The sequence below is a fragment of the Lepisosteus oculatus genome, chromosome 6, assembly GCF_040954835.1.
Source record: "Lepisosteus oculatus isolate fLepOcu1 chromosome 6, fLepOcu1.hap2, whole genome shotgun sequence".
In the NCBI taxonomy this organism is placed as follows: Eukaryota; Metazoa; Chordata; class Actinopteri; order Semionotiformes; family Lepisosteidae; genus Lepisosteus; species Lepisosteus oculatus.
Window position 1 is genome coordinate 52,877,735 of NC_090701.1, and position 19,314 is coordinate 52,897,048.

Here is a 19,314-nt window from a genome sequence, read left to right on the forward strand (position 1 = left end):
GAATGGCAATCTTTGGAAGTATCTATCTATCCACATCACCTCTCAACTATCTTTCTCTTTACGAATTTATTGTCATTGTATGCTTTACAATCTGCATATAGAAGACTGCATTTTTCATTCATTTAGCTTACTTACTATACTGTAAGTAAAGCACTCTTTGGTTTGTGTTGAGGTAATGGTATAAGGGAAAAAACGCAGAGCTCTTCTAAGAGTAGCCATTCTACTGCTGCATGTGTGCAGATGTATGGCGATCCAGAACATTTTTTATTACATGTTGGTTTTGGTCCCTGGTGACACCACGCTCCTGAGAAAGATACAAGCTGCATTTCTCTAAAATACAGAAGGTACTGCACCAAATACACTAATCCATTTCATGGCAGTCCATTCTCTACCGTGAAATTAATGGAGATGATACTGTACTGATGATAATGTCAAAATCTAAACACATTATGGCCATTGCATGAATTGAACAGCTGGTTCAAAATAATCATTTATCGTTTCACATATTAATTAATAGACATTACATGACAGGAAACAAAAATTGAGTTACCAGTGCTTTATAGTATTGTTTATTGATACCCAGTACATTAAAATAACTTTTACTGAATTTATAATGCATGCAAATAAGAGTACATTTCTTCCACAATCTAAGATGAACATCACACTTTGAATTTCTAACTATTAACAGCCAATTTACACAATGGTAAAGGATGGTGGACTCTACAAGAAAAATCAGTATGAACGGAATTTGCTTTTTTATACACAGACAAGGCAAGGCATATTTCATGAGCAAAAGGCATCATTCATGAAGCTGAAATTAATATTAATTGCTACTGTATATATTTGTACATTTCTGGGTTTGGTGTTTTTTTATACTTTATGTCTAACAGCTACTATTAGATATATGTAAGAAGCCAATCTTCCTAATATGATTTTCTAAAAGAAAGAGGAAATGGCTAAAATGGTTTTAAAAGCCCTCCTGATGTTTTAACAACTGCAGACCACAAAATGTGATTCTACTGCATTTTACTATGCACAGCTTTTAGCAGGGGGAACCATTTGCTCTTCTTTTGAAGCTGCTTCCTTTCATTTCCGTGCTGGAACAGGTCGGGACCATCATTTTCATCAGCTTCTGTTGTTATTTCCATTTTCTGAATTATCAGCTTCAAAAGATTGTGCTGCTTTTCCAGGACATTAGAAATGTCCTTCAACCTGAAAAAAGAAAAGTTCAAAGTATACTGTTTGAAATACAGTACATTTCAAAATACATGTACATTAATGGTATCTATACTTTTTAAACACACGTCACTGTAAATGAATGCATGATTTATCAATCACATTACAGATATTGCAGCTATTATGCAATTATTAATTAAGTGATTTGTGTAAAACTTTAGGTTTAGATGTGTAACTGCATTTTAAATATTGCTTGTATTATGGTGTAGGTACTCTTTTTAAAACACATAATAATCATACAACTGTACCAATAATACCATTACAGTATGGTGCGCTGCATCATTTCAAATCCATGTATTCTCTGACAAACGAACGTTTGAACATGATGGTTGCATTTTGAACAGAGCAGTTTTGCTATAATTTCGAAGCTTGAATTACTCCTAAGAAATGAAAAATTGTTCTTCTTATTTTCATTTTTGGAATATTACATTTGTCCCTGTACAGATGTCATATTCCAAAATAAATATGGTAAATAGTGAAGTAACAAACTTTACTATTTAGAAGGGATCCAATGGGCTTAAGACATATTGCATGTAGAAAGTTTGGTGGTTTTGCAAAATTACATTCCTGCTTTTTTCTAACAGCATCCTAGAAAATAAAGCCTTACAATACTGCTCCAAATAGCTCTTTCATTTCATTTCAACAGGCAACAAAAACCAATAGGAGGATTCTCTGGAAAGACATACCCAGAGAGAGACGAACTCAAGCTTCCAAACAAGGTGCTGGCTCAGGCAGTTCAAGTAACAGATGTTTCTGGATAGCTTCCCATATATATATTTTTTGGCCAACAAATTTAATTTCAAAGAGCATCGCCGTACGTTTTTAAAATCTCCCATGCCAAGGCTGACACATAGATAGAAATGCAGACACATACTCGCACCAGGGCCAATTTTCCCAGTAGCCTTAACTTACCTGTAAGTGATTGGACTGTAGGAGCAAACAAATGCAAGCACAGGGAGAATATACAAACTCCACACTGATAACACCCGAGGCCCCAGCACAGTGAGTGCTGAAACTGTAAATTATATGTACTGTATGTATGATAAAATACCTATTATTAAATAATGAATCTAAAGAAGACGATGACTACTATAATAATTAATTGCATTCAATTTATATGGCAATTTTCATTCCAAAGCATCCCAAAGCAGCACCCATCTGGCTGATGGCTGAGACAGAAGTGAAAAAAACATATTGAATTAAAAGAGAAATATAGGGAGGTACGATTATGCAAGTCCTCAGTGGAATTTAGCCAGGACATTGCGGTTAACACCCCTTCTCTTACAAACAGTGAAATGGAACTTGAATGATCAATTTGTCAGCCAGTTTGGACCTTGGTTAAACATCTTATCTGGTGAAAACTGCCCAGTCCATCACTGGGGCTGCTCTCCCATCCATCCAGGACATTTATGACAGACGGTGATTGAGGAAAGCTCTAAGCATCAGCAAAGACCCCACACACCCCAGCTACAGACTGTTTGACCCTCTAACATCTGGAAAATGGTATCAGAGCATTCGGGCCCAGACTACCAGACTCAGAGACAGTTTTTACCCCCGTTTTACCTTCTCTCTTTTTCAAAACTCAAACACACATTGAAATCTACCTCTACCTCACATGTCAAGATGTTCACTCCCCATCATTTTGTATCCTTTATTCATTCTATTGACATATGATTTTGCACAACTGTTGTTGTTTTGCACATTGCCTGTTGTCTCTTTCTTTTCTTACACAATTGCATTGGTGTTTTTTTGTACTTCTTACTGTTTGAGAGCTAAATAGCATTTCGTTATACCATTTACCTGAGTATAAGTATAATGAGTATAACCTGTTTATCTAAAAAGGATGTGTTTCCATCAAAGTCAATGTAAATAGTTGAGACATTTTCTGGCAAAAGGTACTGTTGATCTGGGTATGAATGTAGAGAAAAGCTGTTTGTTTTAACATCCAATACAGTCAATTTTAATAGCTTTCTCCAGTAAGCCTGTGTATATTCCTTACACATCATGAAAATAATCCTGGGATATTACCGAATACAAAATCCTTTTCTTTAATGTGATACAGTCACATTGATTATTTGGTCAGAAAAATATCACTAAAGGAAACTTCAATTATAATTATTATAATGATATTAAAGAAAATCAATTCCACGGAATTACAAATATTTGTTTAAGTAAGCAGGAAATTAAGGAGTGGAGAGTAAAAATGACTGTATAATGAGATCATGAAGGAAGAGTCAAATACTTTATCATAGGTTTACAGCCTCACTGTATTCTGGACAGCAGAGGTCAGTCACGTACAGAATAAGAAACACAAGTACACTCCAAACGAGTCCCCTGTTCCTGTTGCAACTCCGAAAGGAATGACATTTAAATGAAAAATGGGAAAACTGGACAAAATTTAAATTGGATTAAATGAAGTTGAAATTATTATGACAGGTCAGATTCGGTAATCAAATACACATAGTAAAAAAAGCAAATGTGATATTTTATGTAAATCTACAAGATTTTTTGTATCTTTAGGATATGCGCATATGAACATATGCAGGTATACTTCATCCTATTTAATCTCTCATTTTGAGAGACAGTTTATTTTATGAACATATATTATTTATATTTACAATATTATTTATTACTATTTATATTGCCATAACTTATTTTGAACAGTAAAAAACTAATGTACTTAATGAAAAATACAGCTTCAGTCTCTGAAGCCTGACCTGTACATTTTTGTGATGCTGGGAAAGTATTTTGCAAACCCTCCTGGTACAAGACTCTGGTAAGTGTCTTGTGGTAAGTGACTTTAAACCTGTGGCTCTCACCTGTACTTCTGTCTCTGCAGCTCGTTTTCCAGGGGTGTCAGGTGACAAGTGTTGGCACTAAGCCGAGAACGAGACTCAGCCTGGTCACTCCAGTTCAGAAGGGATTGAACCTGTCAAGAAGAGACATTTAGCTTTTCACTTTTTCTTTCCCTGAACATGCAGGAATTGTAACTTTGTATATTGTACAATAAGTGGGGAAGTAAAATTCAGTACAAGTCAATTCTCTTTTTTTTTTTCATTTGAAATGCACTCATCAATGTGAATTCTTTCTAATATAAAAATGGCTTTGTAGTTACCCTTTAATTTATATTTCCCTTGAAGCCTATACAGTCCCTTTCGCTTTGGTTTGAGCTAGAATGGTTGGTTTTTAATCAATTTAATTAATAGCAGGGAGATACGGAGATGCAGTATTGAGCTGGCCTATACACAATTTGAGATTAAATGGGGTAAACATGATGCAATCTTTGACATTCCAATAATAATATTTTGTTTTTACAATGCGGACATCAAAACCTTATAATGTAAAATACACTGCATGCATATTGAGAACATGTGAAACGTATCAATATCTAAGCATTGCTAAATAAAATTATATCTGCAGAAATAGCTTAATTTTAATTAATCAATTTCTAATTAATTTACTTTGGAGAGGCATGAACTGGCTTAGATACCTTGGATGGCAGTAGGCTGGACAGCAGAGGCTGAGAAAGTATTTCACAAACCTTTTCTGCACAGGTTCTGTTTGGATAGACTGTAATGGTCTCCTGATCCACCCGTTTCATAAACCAGTATGGCAACTTCTCTTCCAAACTGGTATGAAGATCAATCTGTAGACATGTACAGTACATTGGGTGTTGTGATCTTTCAACGAAAGTTCAATTCATTTTTGCAGTGACTATCACATTTGTAAAGGAATGCAATCGATTCATGATGCTGAAACAGTCCTGACACAAAGATTTTGAAATGACAGTTATGCTTTTCTACCCCTGATATGGAAAACATTTCAGTGGTATAAGCAGTGGATTATTTAAGAGACTGCTACGCTGTTATTGATATTTCTTGTCATTAACATTGCAGTATGATAATGCAAATATGCTTGCTTTGGAATAATACTTTTAATACAGCTATTACAAACGACGGTGATTGGACACAATGTAATTTTAGGCTGTTAATTTGATTGTGCGTGTACAAAATATTGCTAATTACATACCTGCATTGCAATTCTTTTTAAACTTGCATTCCTCTGTACCTCTGCAATATCTCCAACAGCTAAACCAATCTGTGGCAAATAAAGGCACATTTATGTTTCTGTAGTACAGTCATGAATCAACTGGCATTGTTAATCTAAGGACATTGTTTCAGTGAAAATGGATAACTTACCAATAGGTTCATGAGGAGAATGGGCATGAGCAAAGTAAACCAGATGAAGATCACAAAAGTGATGTGAGGAAAGGGAAGTTTATTTTGCAGGGAGGGTATGAGGAAATTATCCTGATAGCTCAACTCTCCTACCATCATGACAAAGGTCTGCATTAATGAGGCGTCAATAGTTCCAAAATTTCTCTGGGAACAGGGAAAAGTATAAGTTATGCATATTTTCGAATTTTTGCCCTGACCATGAACAACTCTTGTTATAGTTCTAGGCAAACATTATTTTCTCAGATTTCTTAGATGAAAACAATTATCATTTTGTTTTGTTTATTTGATTTAAAATCAGGGCGTAAAAATGACCATTTCCACAATAGTAAGTGGAAAAATACCTAGAAGTTCATACCTGCCCAAGCATGAGGGCATAAAAGGACAAGGCAAAAGCCAGCATCAGGAAGAAGAACAGCAGCACGATACAGATGAGGGTGCGGAGGATCTCCCCAAACATCACCACATAGATCCCAATCCACTCAAACCTGACCAGAGAAACAAACAAGCCATTTTAATTCTCCGACACCAGAACACAGGAAAAAATGTAAACAAGATTCACCCCATCTGGCTTATTTGGTAGGAAGCTAATATCTTATTGATCCAAGGATCTAATCCAGCCATTCTGTGAAGGAAGCCAAGCTGTCAGCTTCAAACACATGAGTGGGTAGCTAGTTCCACACTCCCACAACCCTCTGTGTAAAGAAGCACCTCCTCTTCTCAGTTTGAAATGCACTCCCGCATAATGTTTACTTTTAACCTGTGGCAATGTATAGATTCCTCTAGTTTAGATCTATTGAGCATTTCCATAACCTTTTAATGTTAAGACTTAGTGGTCCGTATTTACTTGGTCCTGTTTTTGTCAACCTTGTTATTATTGTAAAGATCTCCCAGTAAATGAGTAATAAGGATGTCTTGAGCTAACCATAAAATGCTCCTGCCTAACATATCATGGGGATAAAACGTCACAATTCTGGTATTTTCTGTGAGATGGGAATAAAAAGGAATTATTTGTCATGTTCCTTTAATTCCTTTAATGTACTTGTATTGGAGCATACATGCAAATAAGCATTTCATTGCACTTGTGCATACAGTATGACAAATAAACTGAACTGAACTGATGGCTGCCAAAATCCTGCTTGGTCGTTCTGTATGTCAGTACTGACTATGTGATTATCCTGTACCTGCAGAAATGGACATTACCTTTGAAGATAAAGAAGGAAGTTGACCCAGGACAGGAGGACTGCTATTGCCCCACATTGCCAGTGCCAGTTACCCTTAAAATCATTCATTAAGGGAACCACAAATAATATCGAAAACAAAGCTGCTGACCAGTCCAAAAAATTTGAGAAGTCTCTGAAGTACCTCCTACGCTGTGAAAAACAAAAAGAAAGTAATACAATAAAATAGGTTTTGATGTGAAATGATGTAAATTATCTACATTTTGCATGTGACTTTGTCTTTCCTTCTGCTTCAGAGTAAGGTAATAAACCAGACAGTAAATTATAGTATATTGTCAGAAACAACTGGTATTTTGTCAGACACAGTGCAAGATACTGTATGTGTTTTGTCACTGACCCATTTAGTGAGGCTTGTTAAGAAATAAGTAAAATAAAATGTTGGTTGGAATCCTTATCCTTTAAGTCTTAGCCTAACAAGGTGTAAAACAGGCACCAGATATAATATTTGATATGTGACAAAATGTATACCAGACAAATACTTAAAACATGATGTAATTTTTGGATCAACTAGTTTTTCTTATTGTTCAATAAGTAATTAGGAACATAAACATCCATTACCTGTTGGAAAATCTGGACCAGCTCCTTACCAACGGTATATACATTCATAACAAAAACCAGCATCATACAGGTTGTCAGAAAAAAATGTTGCTGTAGTAAAACACAACACAAAGAATTTGTGCATTGGAAATGTACATGATGACAACTTGTACAAATATACAAGAAAACAACTTGAATGGCCTGGGGAAGATCACTTCACTTCTAAAATATTCAAGACTATATAAATCTGGTATTTTCATTAATGATTTTTCTTAAAAAAGAAAGACACTTTTGCAGATAACACCTACTGTATGTCTTAGAAATTACACAAGGATAAATAATGACTTAAGTGCGCTCAGTGCTAGTCATCTATAACATTATGTTACATCAGCAAATAATACTTTTTACATAGTACAGTAGCATTACTTCTGATGCAAAGCCAACATAGTGCATATCCCTACTGTCAAGCAATGTGGTGGCAGCATCATGTTACAGTTCTGCTAATCATCAGGAGAGACTGGGAAGCTTGTCAAGACTGATGGGGACATACAGTAGATGAGATGGAGCAAAGTACTGGTGAATCTTAGAGAAAAACCTGCTTCAGACAAAAAAATCATCCTTCAGCAGGAGAATGATTCAAAGCACAAAGCCAAATTTAGGCTTGGGAGGTTTAAGAATATGTATGTCCTTCAGTGACTAGGTTTAAGTCCTGACTTGAATACGTTTGCGAATCTGTAAAAGGCTTGCAAACTGCAGACTACAAGAGATCCATAAGCAACTTGAGCTAATCTGCCAAGAAGAATGGGAAAATATTGCACCAAGCTGGTGTGCAAAGCTGATAGAAACCTACTGTAGCTACTGTAATTGCTGTCCAAGATGCTTCCACCAAATTTTGATCTTGCAAATCTGAATACTGTACATATGCAATCAATATATTTAATTGTTTGCCATTTCGTTTTTGCTGACTTTTACTCTACCTTACCTTTCTTTCCCATAGAAGTCTTCAGCTTGAGCATTCAGGATTTGGATAAAATATTAGGTTTAAAAATGTGTATGCATCATTTTGTATCGACACAGAATAGGACACCATCGGAAGGGTTAGAATACTTTTGCAAGGCACTGTAAACAGTTCAGAATCTTTCTAATGTTTGAACTTCACAAAGAAGTAAAAGAAGCACAATATGTTAATCTCTTTGCATTTAAAACTACCGTACCTTCAGATAAATATCTCTTAAAAAGCCAAATAGTGTAAAAATAGAAAATGTGACAAATTCACAAACACACAATCACAATTAAACAGTCATATTACTGTACCTTGTTCAGAGGTTTTGATGCTACGGTTATATTTCCGTAAGTCTCATTAATTGATGGTCTCATACTCACAATGAGGTGTGACAAAGGCAGCAAGCCCAATGTATAGATAGCTAGATTAAGACCATGGACTTTGACTCCATAAGCAAGCCTGTGGGGGGAAACAGACAGATTCCAGATTGTGACTCATATTCTAGGTTATCTGCTTCTCTATGCTGTGTGTTTTTCACAATGTGCCACCTGCTTTTACAGCAAACCTGACATAACATCATACAGTAGCACATATTCAAAAACCTGAACTGATACTTTTTAATAAAAAAAGAAGAAAACGTCTCTTTAAAAAGGAAAAGGGAAAGCAGTATATATCGTATCAATACAATGCAACCAAGAAGAGGTTTTGTACAGTACAGATTTATGACCATTGTAAATTATTAGCTCCAGTTAAAAATAGATCTGTATAAAATAATCGTTTCTTTCATCTGACAACACAAAGATTTCTCCAATGAGCAAAATTAGAAAATAATAATAAGATATATATACCGATATAATAGCAAAAGATACAGCATGCTCAAATCTATCATCTTTGTATTATCTTTAACTGTGTAATACAAGACTTGAGGATTTTAAAGATTGATCAGCCTGAGAAGACAAGGATGTGACCTTTAAATGGTAATGATCATGAATTCCATTTAAACCTGGTTGTAACAGCACTGCATTGTAAGTCATTGTGAGTGGTCATGCAAAACAACATTTTCACTCTATTAAATTGCTTTTCCAGATCACATTTCATCTTAATGGTCTGTGTGATGAACTTGCACAAGCCTTGAAAGCTTGAGGTTACGTAGGGCAGCTTATGATGATGATGTTTATTCAATTCTGTGAGCATTATTCTTGTTCATTTTCAGAGAAGGGGAAGAGACTATGTTTATCTCCCTTTTTTAAAGCCCCCTACCATCCATTAATTTTACATAACATGCTGTATGAGGCCCTGCCATGTCTACAGTGAACATGATCCAGGAAAATACTAATATTATAAAAGACACATATACTGTACTCAGTTTCACAATCCATTCAACATTTCTATGTTCCTATTGGAATTCATATACTGTAAGAATTTCTACATTCACATTCTTGAAGACATTAACCTTTTTTGAAAGACTGCAAACAGAACAGTTTAAATATTTAAAAGCTTAATAGTCGTTGTTTTTTGTAGTGAATTCTAAAAAACTGCTAGACTTTTCTGCATTCCAGAAAAGTTAAATATGTCCTTCTCTTTAGACATAACAGACTGAGGAACATGGTTTAAGAGTGATGGCTGTTTAATCCAGGCTGTGTGGTGACTGATAAATCATCTTCTTACATTTAAATGTGGGTCTGAACACTCTTTGTCTGCTTTTATTTAATGTAACGGGTAGCTAATAATGGTAAAGGAAGCAGGCATATACAATACAGAGAAATTAAGTGCAATATTAGAAGTTCTTCTTTGTTTTGATTATAGATTACAATATATATTTCCACCTACAGTACATTAAAAAAGGACATGATTAAGTAAATTGTCTCATTAATTATAGTGTGTCTTAGGAAGGCTGTGCAGCTGGGAAGAGTATGCATGCTACCTGCTAAAATGTAAACATTTACTAAAAATGTGTGTTCAAAGAATCCCCCACATTTAATAACGAGTTCGAGTTTCAGGCAACACACAAATCATGTCCAGCTATCCAGATGTTTTTGGAAAACTGACTGTAATCTCAATGTCCAAAGTATATTATTATAAGGAAATCCCCCAAATCATACAAAGATTTTGTTGAATCTAGGCATCACAGTTTAGAAGATTGAGCAATTCTTCTGTTGCCCAATACACTTTCCATGCGTAAATCTATTTACATATACTTACTGTAATTCTTTACATTTTATTTTCTTGCATTACAGTATTATGTACTGATACACAAACAAAATGCAGCACCCAGTCCTATCAGATTTCCTCAAGTATTTTAAAATTAGACACAATATGTGAACAGATGATATTATTGTGATCAATTTTTCATTAGGACATATGATACAGGTGGCACAGTGACGCAGTGGTCAACATTACTGCCTCACGGTGCTGGGGTCCTGGGTTCAATTCCTAGGGTGTTATCTGCATGGAGTTTGTACAGTACGTTCTCCCTGTGTTTGAGTGGGTTTCCTCCCACAGTCCAAAGTCATATTGGCGGGTTAATGGCTTCTGGGAAAATTGGCCCTGGTGTGAGTGTTAGTGTCTGTGATGTGTGCTCTGTGATGGACTGCCGCCCAGTACAGGGTGAGCAGTTTCCTGCCTTGCACCCGTGACTTGCTGGGATAGCACCAGCTCCCCCATGACCCTGCATTAGATAAAGTGGTTCTGACACACTGTCAAAATGAAAACATTAATTAGTTTCAAGCACGGTCACCCTTAGCATTAACATTGTCCTTGCCAGTGCTGACCCATGGATCTGTGAGTTTGAGTGCTGTGTGATGTTTTATCAGTCTTCCTTTTCAGCAGATGTCTGCTGGGCAAGGCTGGTCGATCTCCTTTGCCTCCTGCTGATGGCATTGGGAGATAAATGAGACCCAACACTGGGTTTCCTGATTTAATGATACTGTAATCCCAGCAAAAGTCATTCTGTTTTATTTCTTCTCAGAATTTGTTATCCAGTCTTATGCAGTTTAAAAATGATCAAGTAAGGGTTTATTCCATGCTGAAAAGAGAAGAAAAGAAACGACGTTTCGGGTGTGGAGCCTTCTTCCAGTGTGTGATACCCGAAATGTTGTTTCTTTTCTTCTCTTTTCAGCATGGAATAAAGTTTTTCTTGCTCCTTTGCAGCCTACACATGCTGTCTCAGATCCTTACTTGAACTGTTTAAAAATGATTACACACATGGATGAGAGAGATGTGAAGGTCTTTGGACTGTGTGTTGACTGTCTGTCTTCCACGATGAGCTCAGTCCTTCACACATTTGGTTTCCTTATTTCTCTGGCAATTTCTTTTGCTGTACAGTATGTTTGAAGCTGTTGATGCATAATAACTCTTTCCCACTCCTCTCAAAAACCTGCTACCTTCAATCATGCAATCTTCATTAGTCGACCGGGGTATAGTTGAAATTTTTGCCATTCTTGTTTTATTTTTTTTTCAAATTGCTAATTATTCAGATTCTTAATCAGCTTATTTTGACAATTCTAACTGAGCTCAAATGCCAAACTGAGCTGCACGCATTTTTTTAAATCACAACACTTACGCTCAGATTGTTATATTAAGCAATAATACTGCTCAAAACACTACCTGCACATTTAATTTAAAATGCACATAACATCACATACATTTCTAATGAGCAACTGATGTAAAACTGAAGTCTGTCATGTTTTTAATTTGCACCCATTTATATTGAATTTAACTGAAATAAACAAAGTCAATAAAGTGTATATTACAGTATGTGAGTAACTGAGTTACCAAAAATGTTTTGACAAATTTATTAAAGCAAGCACTCTGCTCTTACTTTTGACAGCAGTTAAAGAATTAAAAATATAATTGTGAATTCTTGGCACAGCTAAACGTATTTTCTGCTTAATCTGGAAAGTTTAAGGATGGCACATACAGAATGTGTACCTAATCTGTAGGGATTTCAAACACAAATACTGCACCTCTACTAATTAGCAAGAGACGACTAAAAAATATGGTATGATCATGACGTGAGTGAAGGATTGTCTGGAGGAATCAGAATAATTAGGAAAATATGTACAGTAATTTAAAGATACTGAAATGATGACGATGATGTAAGGAAGGGATTGACAGAGGAGTGTCCATGAGACACAGGAGTGTTTTATTTGCTTTTACACGAGCTTTAGCCTCTCGTCCACATCATTGTTTTAAAAGAGTGCTGGCTGGCTCTCAATGGACACATTTACTCTGAGTACATAAAGGTTTTGATACTAACCATTTCATTTCCAAATACTTCTTGCACACTGGGTGGGTCAAGAGTTCTATGCGGTTAAATCGTACCATTGCCTGAAAAAAAAGCCAAGACAAGATTGTTACCATAAACTGTACTCACACCTTCTTCCATACTTACCCCAACACCTCTCAGGGCCTGATGAAAATATGTTGCAGACTGAAACACATTGTGCAGATAGTGTATGTCATTTACCTGCAGACTACTAAGTCTACCAAGTATATCTTGGTACTTTATAATTTATTGAACCTTAATTGGTATTGTTGCTCAAATTATTCTGGGTGCACGGATCACCCTTGAATAAATAATTGCAGTGATTTTGGCTAGTCTATTCTCTCAACGGATTTCTTTTTGTATCCACATGTGTCTTTGGAGAAGTGTTTTTCTTTTACAGTATGTTATTGTTGTAAAATATCCCCTGTAATCTACTTTGCTAGAATATTATCACATTCACATTAAGAGATAAAACATGCCTACATTTTATCTGTATTAACCTAGCACTGCATTACATGAAAATTACTTTTCGAAATGGAAGTTTTCGGTCTGGTACCAGTATATTTTCCAGTACGAATGGTTATACTGTAGCTAAAACGTTCTTCCAGCTACAGTATAACACACTAGCTCTGTGGCACAACTATTATTCTTCACCATACATTTTTTTAAAATTTCACATGGATTAATTAAAAGTATATTGACATTTGGAAAATCACTAAATATTTGCAGTTAAAATCACCTTTTTTATTTTGCCTCACCATTTGAAAAACTCATCTTCTTTTAAAGCAGTCAGTTAAATTCAGAGGGATTTGAGGTTTAAATGAATGTTTCCTAAAGGTATAGAATCGAGTATACTGTACATTTTTCTTCCTGCTGTAACTGATTAAAACAGTATTCATACTGAGTAATGCAATATTAAAAATCTCTTAAACGCTGCCATTCTTGGCTGAGAATATACAGCTACAGTACTTGCAGAATGTGACAGCCCGGCCAGTACTAGATGTTCCCAAACAATATGACGGGAAACTGGTTGTGTGCAACATACCGCACATTTAGCACAATGCGTTAGACCAAACACATATCCATTAAGGCACAGTTTGCCTTTTCAGAACTTGGTCTTCATGGTCCGAATAGCTTACCTATAGCTATATAATAGCTTATCAGATTAGCTGATCATAGCAAAGGTAAAAAACCTTCACAAACCTACTTCCTCTCTGGAGCTGGGCCTGTCCCACTTCCTATAGCTTTCCGTACCTTAGACTGCAGCACCCTCTCCCCACCCCCCTCCTAGATGGAAAGCTTGTCTAATCGCAGGCCGACAGTCCGACAATGCTGTACCCACTGAAGCAGCTAGGGGGGCAGTCATGGTAAAACACCATCAGGGACACAACAGCAGCGTCCGTATTTGTGGTCTGAGCCTACGATCATCTGGTTATGGACCCCTTTTCGGCTTCAGGATTTTAGTCAGTGGCAGAAAAGTGGCCGTAGGAATAGATTCAGGGCAAACGAGGCTCTGGGGGACCTGAGCAGCAAGTGGAACAGTCAGAGGCAATGGTCACTTCCCTAGACCAGATGGCTTATAGTATGTGAGAGCATGTGCTTTAGTCTATCAGGACTTCATGTTCCAACCTATAATACAGGAGAGGTTATAGGATGTGGAACAAAATAAATTAACAGCCAGGAAATTCACAAGCTGACCTGAAAAACGTCTGAAATCCTCAGTGTCTGCTTTAGTGAATTCTATCCGTGTTATTGCAATTATGTTGTTTTTTCATCACAAACAGGATGTTCTCATCTCACACACTACGTGTGGCTGTTTAAAAATACATAGTTGTTTTTGTTTCTTTGGGGATCACAGTATAATCAGCACTTTGTCTGCTTTCTAGACGCAAAGAGAAGGTTACGTAGTCTACATCTGTTAGAGGAGCAGCTGAGGAGGGGGAGGAATTGCAAGAATGAGCGTGGCACATCGGCAATGTGTTGTTCTTCATTTACATAGGAAGATTAGCAATCACACTGCTTACACTCGGATCTGAGTACATCTGACACTGCTGGCACAGCAGTATCTTAATTATGGCAAAAGCATACCAATCACAATTCCCCCTAGCTCGTTAGCAATTTACAGAGGGAATCTCGTTTTTAGAAGAAAAGCATATATCCTGTATAGTGAGAGATTATATCTGTGTGTATTTATCATTATTGTCTTCCGCAGTCTTTACCAATACAGTGGTGAAAGACCATCTCCACGGTGTTATTCAGCTGTTCTTGTCCATCTGTATGTCTAATTTTCTTTCATATGTAATATTTTTCATAAGTTGTGAGAGTACAGTAAAAAATGTAATGATGGCGCAATTTGACAAATATTAGTCAATGTGATGTTCTGTCACTATACTGATAATATTGTTGTGTTCTCTTAAACAATCGGACTTACATTTAGTGCTCCAAGAGGCTTGAAGTAGTATCTTTTATCCGTTTTTGCTAGTTTTGCATAGTGCATAGGGGCTTGCAACCATTGGAAGTTGTATTGAATCTATAGGAAAAAAAACAGATGAGATCGTGTAAACATGAATATAAAACAGACATTTTCCATCACTGATGGGCGGATTGCAAAAAATAACCAAAAGGACTGTTTACCAATTCTTCAGAAAATGATATTTCTTTAAAAATATAAATTAAAAAAAAATTAAACAGCCTGTGTGTTTGGTCTTTGTTCAAGTATTTTGTAAATAAGATTCTACTTAATCTTTTTTATTCTGCTACAGTAATAGAATTAGAATAGGGTCATAACTCCAAAAATGCTTCCAAATGGTTAGTTGTACCTAAATAATTGTTTAAAAACATCTGATATAAATGGCAATGAAGAAAGTTTATAAACTAAAATTGGTGTTTAAAAAATACTTACGCAGTAGTCATAGCTGTTGACATCATCCTCTGATTCATTCACACTCTTGTCTAGAAGAAACTGTTGAAAATAAACAATAGGCTGTTACTGACGATGCTGTCAGACTGCCTCTAGCTGCACAAAATATACTTATGTTTCTAATGTACAGTACTTTGAGAAGTAATTGTAGTTTTGTTAACTACAGTGTCCAGAAAAAAAGTTGTAAACCCTCAAAAGATACAAATGGAAATTTCATAGTTTTTCCACGACAGGCTTTTTGAACCTCTCTGTAAATATCCAAAAGAGTTTATAGCACCCAGATTCATGATTCTCGAAGAAAAACATTGTATCAATTACTGTAAATAATGCGTAATTAATGTACAGGGGACGTGTGAAAGTAAAGTAAAAAAAAGAAAACAACCCCTAACTGAATTAAGCTCATTTAAGGGAGTATTGAAATAATTAGGTAGAAATGGGGGGGCTGGGTTTGGAGGGCTCCACCTTAAATAAAGATCTGCAACATTGTGAGTTTGTTCTTCACCATTCAGGTGTGTGGAAGGTAGTCCTGCCATGATCTAAGGAAATCTCAGAGGAACTCAGAAAAGAGTTGTGTCAAGGGTTGCAAGGGTATCAGGCAATTGGAGAAAGTTCAAGAGCACAGCCACTCTACCAAGGAGTGGTTGTCCAGCCCAAGCTTTGAGAGAACAAATTGGAAAATCATCAAGAAAGTTACAAAGAACCCCCGAGCAACATCCAAGGACCTGGAGGCCGCTCTCGCCTTGGCTAACGTGTCTGGTCATAACTCGACTGTCAGTAAACTACTGAACGAGAATAGCGGTCTTGGAAGAATAAAAAAGAGAAAGGCACTGCCATCCAAAAAATAAAACATTGCTGCCCATCGGAAGTTCACCAAAGAACACAAACATGACCCACAAACTTTCTGGAACAATGTTCTCTGGACAGATGAGTCAAAAAGAGAACTCTTTGGCCTCAGTGAGAAATGTTACTATACAGTATGTTCGGCAAAAACCAAACCAAACTGCATTTGGAAAGCGGAACCTTTGTGATGTGTGATTTGCTTTGCTGACCCAGAAACAGGATGGCTTGTTATCATCAACACAACCATGACTTTTGCATTGTATGAAACGATCTTAGAGGAAATTGTCAGGCCTCTGTCCGTGACTTGAAGATGAACCAAAAGTTGGCCATTCAAGACATTGATCCTAAAGATATCAGAAGTTCTACAGAAGAATGGCTGCAGGAGACGAAATTCTGCATTTTTACAATAGTCTAGTCAGTTCTAGACCTAAACCCCATTGAAATGTTGTGGCAGGACCTGAACTGAGCTGTCCGTGCAAGAAAGCCCTCGAATGTCAAAGAGGTGAAGTTGAAGGGACTAAGTCCTAAAAAACGATCAATGGTCCGGGAAATGTTTAGTTGCAGTCTTTGCTTCTCGAGTGGGCACCATAAGTTACGAATCTAAAAGTTTGCATACTGTACTTTGTCAAACACAGATAGATATTAAATAATTTGAGGACAAATAAGGAGTATTATGTTTTGTGTCATTTGTTTAGTTAGATTTAGAATATTTAAATTTAATAACATTTAGGTACAGTATTAAATTCTTTGGGACATTTTGTTTCGGTACAATACCAAGCAAACAAATGGAGTCTACATAGTATATACAGTACATGATCATTGTAATTCAAGTTTCAGATATCACTTGAGCACATGTCCCAGACTGACAGACATCTGATATTTTAAAAACACTTAAAACAAAGGGGTGTAGTTGACAACGGCAAGACAAGTCATTTGTGATTAATGCAAAGTATGTAAAGAAAGTCTGGAACATGGTAAAGCTCTTATACATAATTTGCCTATGCTAATATTTTGGTGGAAAAATATTTTGATAACCTGTGAGCTTTCACCCCTATTAACAAATGCAATAAATGTTAGAGCAGGTGGGCAATTTCCTTAGCATGTCAAATGAGAAGAGAATTTGTCCCAAACTGCTGAAACACAGTGTATTTGTAGTTACTGACGAGTCTACAGATGAAAAAGATCAGGATGCTTTACACAGTACTTTTTTTTTAACGAGATTCGACAGGGACTATGGAGTACTTCTGAAGTGAAAACTTTTATTAACAAATAGTTTCATAAAAGGGCAATGTGAAATTATGAAATGTTAAAAGACTCCGAGGTGGATTTTAACAGTGTCACTAGACTTGTTTCTGATTAAACCAATTTCATGGTCAAATTATACAATGACATTTCGCAGTCTTATTGTGAAATTCGATGTAAGTTGTAATAATACCCAGTAACTGGCCAACTCTTCTTTAATAGAGCTTGGACGCGTGTTCCTTGTAAACAACCTGTTTGTCACAACCTCTGCAGCCAGAGGGCGCTCCTTCTCTGTCCTGTCTCTCATTTCCGGTTCCCTGCTGTCCTTCCGTTGTCTCTCTCTCTCTGGGGCTATATATTTCCGGGTCTTTCATTCTGGCTTCGCTCAGCATTGACGTTCGGATGTCCTGAGACCCGCCTAGCACCAGGTCGCCCCACGTCCGCTACCTGAGGGCACAGGTTTCTATACGGCATTTCCTGAACAGCTGAGCCCTGGCTAACCCCCATCTCGCCGCTACGCATACGTTTTTTCACTCTCCTGCCATTCCACAGTTCGTCCTTTCCGACATCCGTGACACTATTATTATTAGTTATTCACCGTTTGATTATTCCATTACTTTCTTCTATTATTCTCTACATAGTTTATGCACATAATTTACAGTTTGAAAATGTTACAGCATTAATTTTAGGATTACAGCATTATATGTATTAAGTATATGAATTTTTTGTAGATCAGTGATGGAAAGCATAAATCTAAAATAATTATAACAATGGTTCTATTGATTAATACACACTGTAAAGTACAGTATGTGTTTGTGGTAAAGCATTTTATTAATTTCACATTTAATAAAATACAGTATTTTACCAACAGAAAGTTGCACGATTTAATATTTGTAGTACTGAGATTATTAAAGTAATGGAATGAGATGATTGCTAAAGACTGCTCAACTGGGGGTTAAATAAGGAGTCTATATCTCCATCTTTGGGTTGAAAATAACACAAGCCTCAGTCATTGTAACTACTGAATTTTTGACATTGCTGGACATATGAAAAAATGTAATTTGGTAACCTGAGAGGTAATTTAAGGACATTCATATTTATTCATATTGATCTCTTTTGGTGGACATGCAGCCAATTTCACTAAACACAAACATTTTAGATAAGCAAATCAACATTTTGTAGCAGCAGAGGGAATTATGAGAAAAATATCACAGAGTTGTTTGGTTTACTGCACATTTATTTCAAGAAATGAGCACTGAGGAAAATGCGAAAAAAAACACCAAGGATTCAAGTACAACTTACTTTGAAAGCTTCTGGAAGAAATTCTATCATATCTAACACAGGGCAGGCTTTAGCAGAGCCAAGTTTGAATGTAATGAGAGCCTGGGTACATCTGAAACAGGAGCAATTAAAGTTTATGAGAAATTCATATTACTGCATGGGTGGAGGTAACAAAGTATTAGAAATTCCCACCAAAAGCACCTTGGTCTATAAGTTTAGAGCAATAGTTAACTTAATGTTAAACTTTTATCCGATTGTCTTATTTCGGGCAGTCACAATGGCCAGTGGTCCAGGTGATCAAACCAGTGTTATCAATCTAATCCTTAACTGTAAAGTTCAAACTAAACTAAATCATATGCTGCAAAATCATTAAGTCATCCCCCTTTAAACTTCAATATTTAACAGAAACCACTTAATTCCTAGTGTGATCATTAAGCAAACTGCAAGGTTTTACTATGATATTGTACAATGTATGCATTACATACATACTGTATTACCAAGCAATAGGTTTA

The 19,314-nt window shown here is 36.2% G+C and overlaps 1 protein-coding gene across 1 annotated transcript in view; it reads right to left on the reverse strand.

Annotated features, from left to right (window-relative positions):
• Positions 1-561: 561 nt before the first annotated feature.
• trpa1b (transient receptor potential cation channel, subfamily A, member 1b) overlaps positions 562-19,314 on the reverse strand; it is a 38,664-nt gene continuing 19,911 nt past the window's right edge. Inside the window, exons 16-28 of the mRNA XM_015353411.2 lie at positions 18,824-18,914; positions 15,422-15,481; positions 14,951-15,049; positions 12,511-12,581; positions 8,564-8,711; positions 7,271-7,360; positions 6,675-6,844; positions 5,830-5,959; positions 5,436-5,618; positions 5,266-5,334; positions 4,778-4,882; positions 4,056-4,165; positions 562-1,212 (exon numbers count right to left, since the gene is read on the reverse strand). Of these exons, the coding sequence (XP_015208897.2) occupies positions 1,017-1,212; positions 4,056-4,165; positions 4,778-4,882; positions 5,266-5,334; positions 5,436-5,618; positions 5,830-5,959; positions 6,675-6,844; positions 7,271-7,360; positions 8,564-8,711; positions 12,511-12,581; positions 14,951-15,049; positions 15,422-15,481; positions 18,824-18,914 (1,522 nt within the window). The 3' untranslated portion in view covers positions 562-1,016. The remainder of the gene's footprint in view (positions 1,213-4,055; positions 4,166-4,777; positions 4,883-5,265; positions 5,335-5,435; positions 5,619-5,829; positions 5,960-6,674; positions 6,845-7,270; positions 7,361-8,563; positions 8,712-12,510; positions 12,582-14,950; positions 15,050-15,421; positions 15,482-18,823; positions 18,915-19,314) is intronic.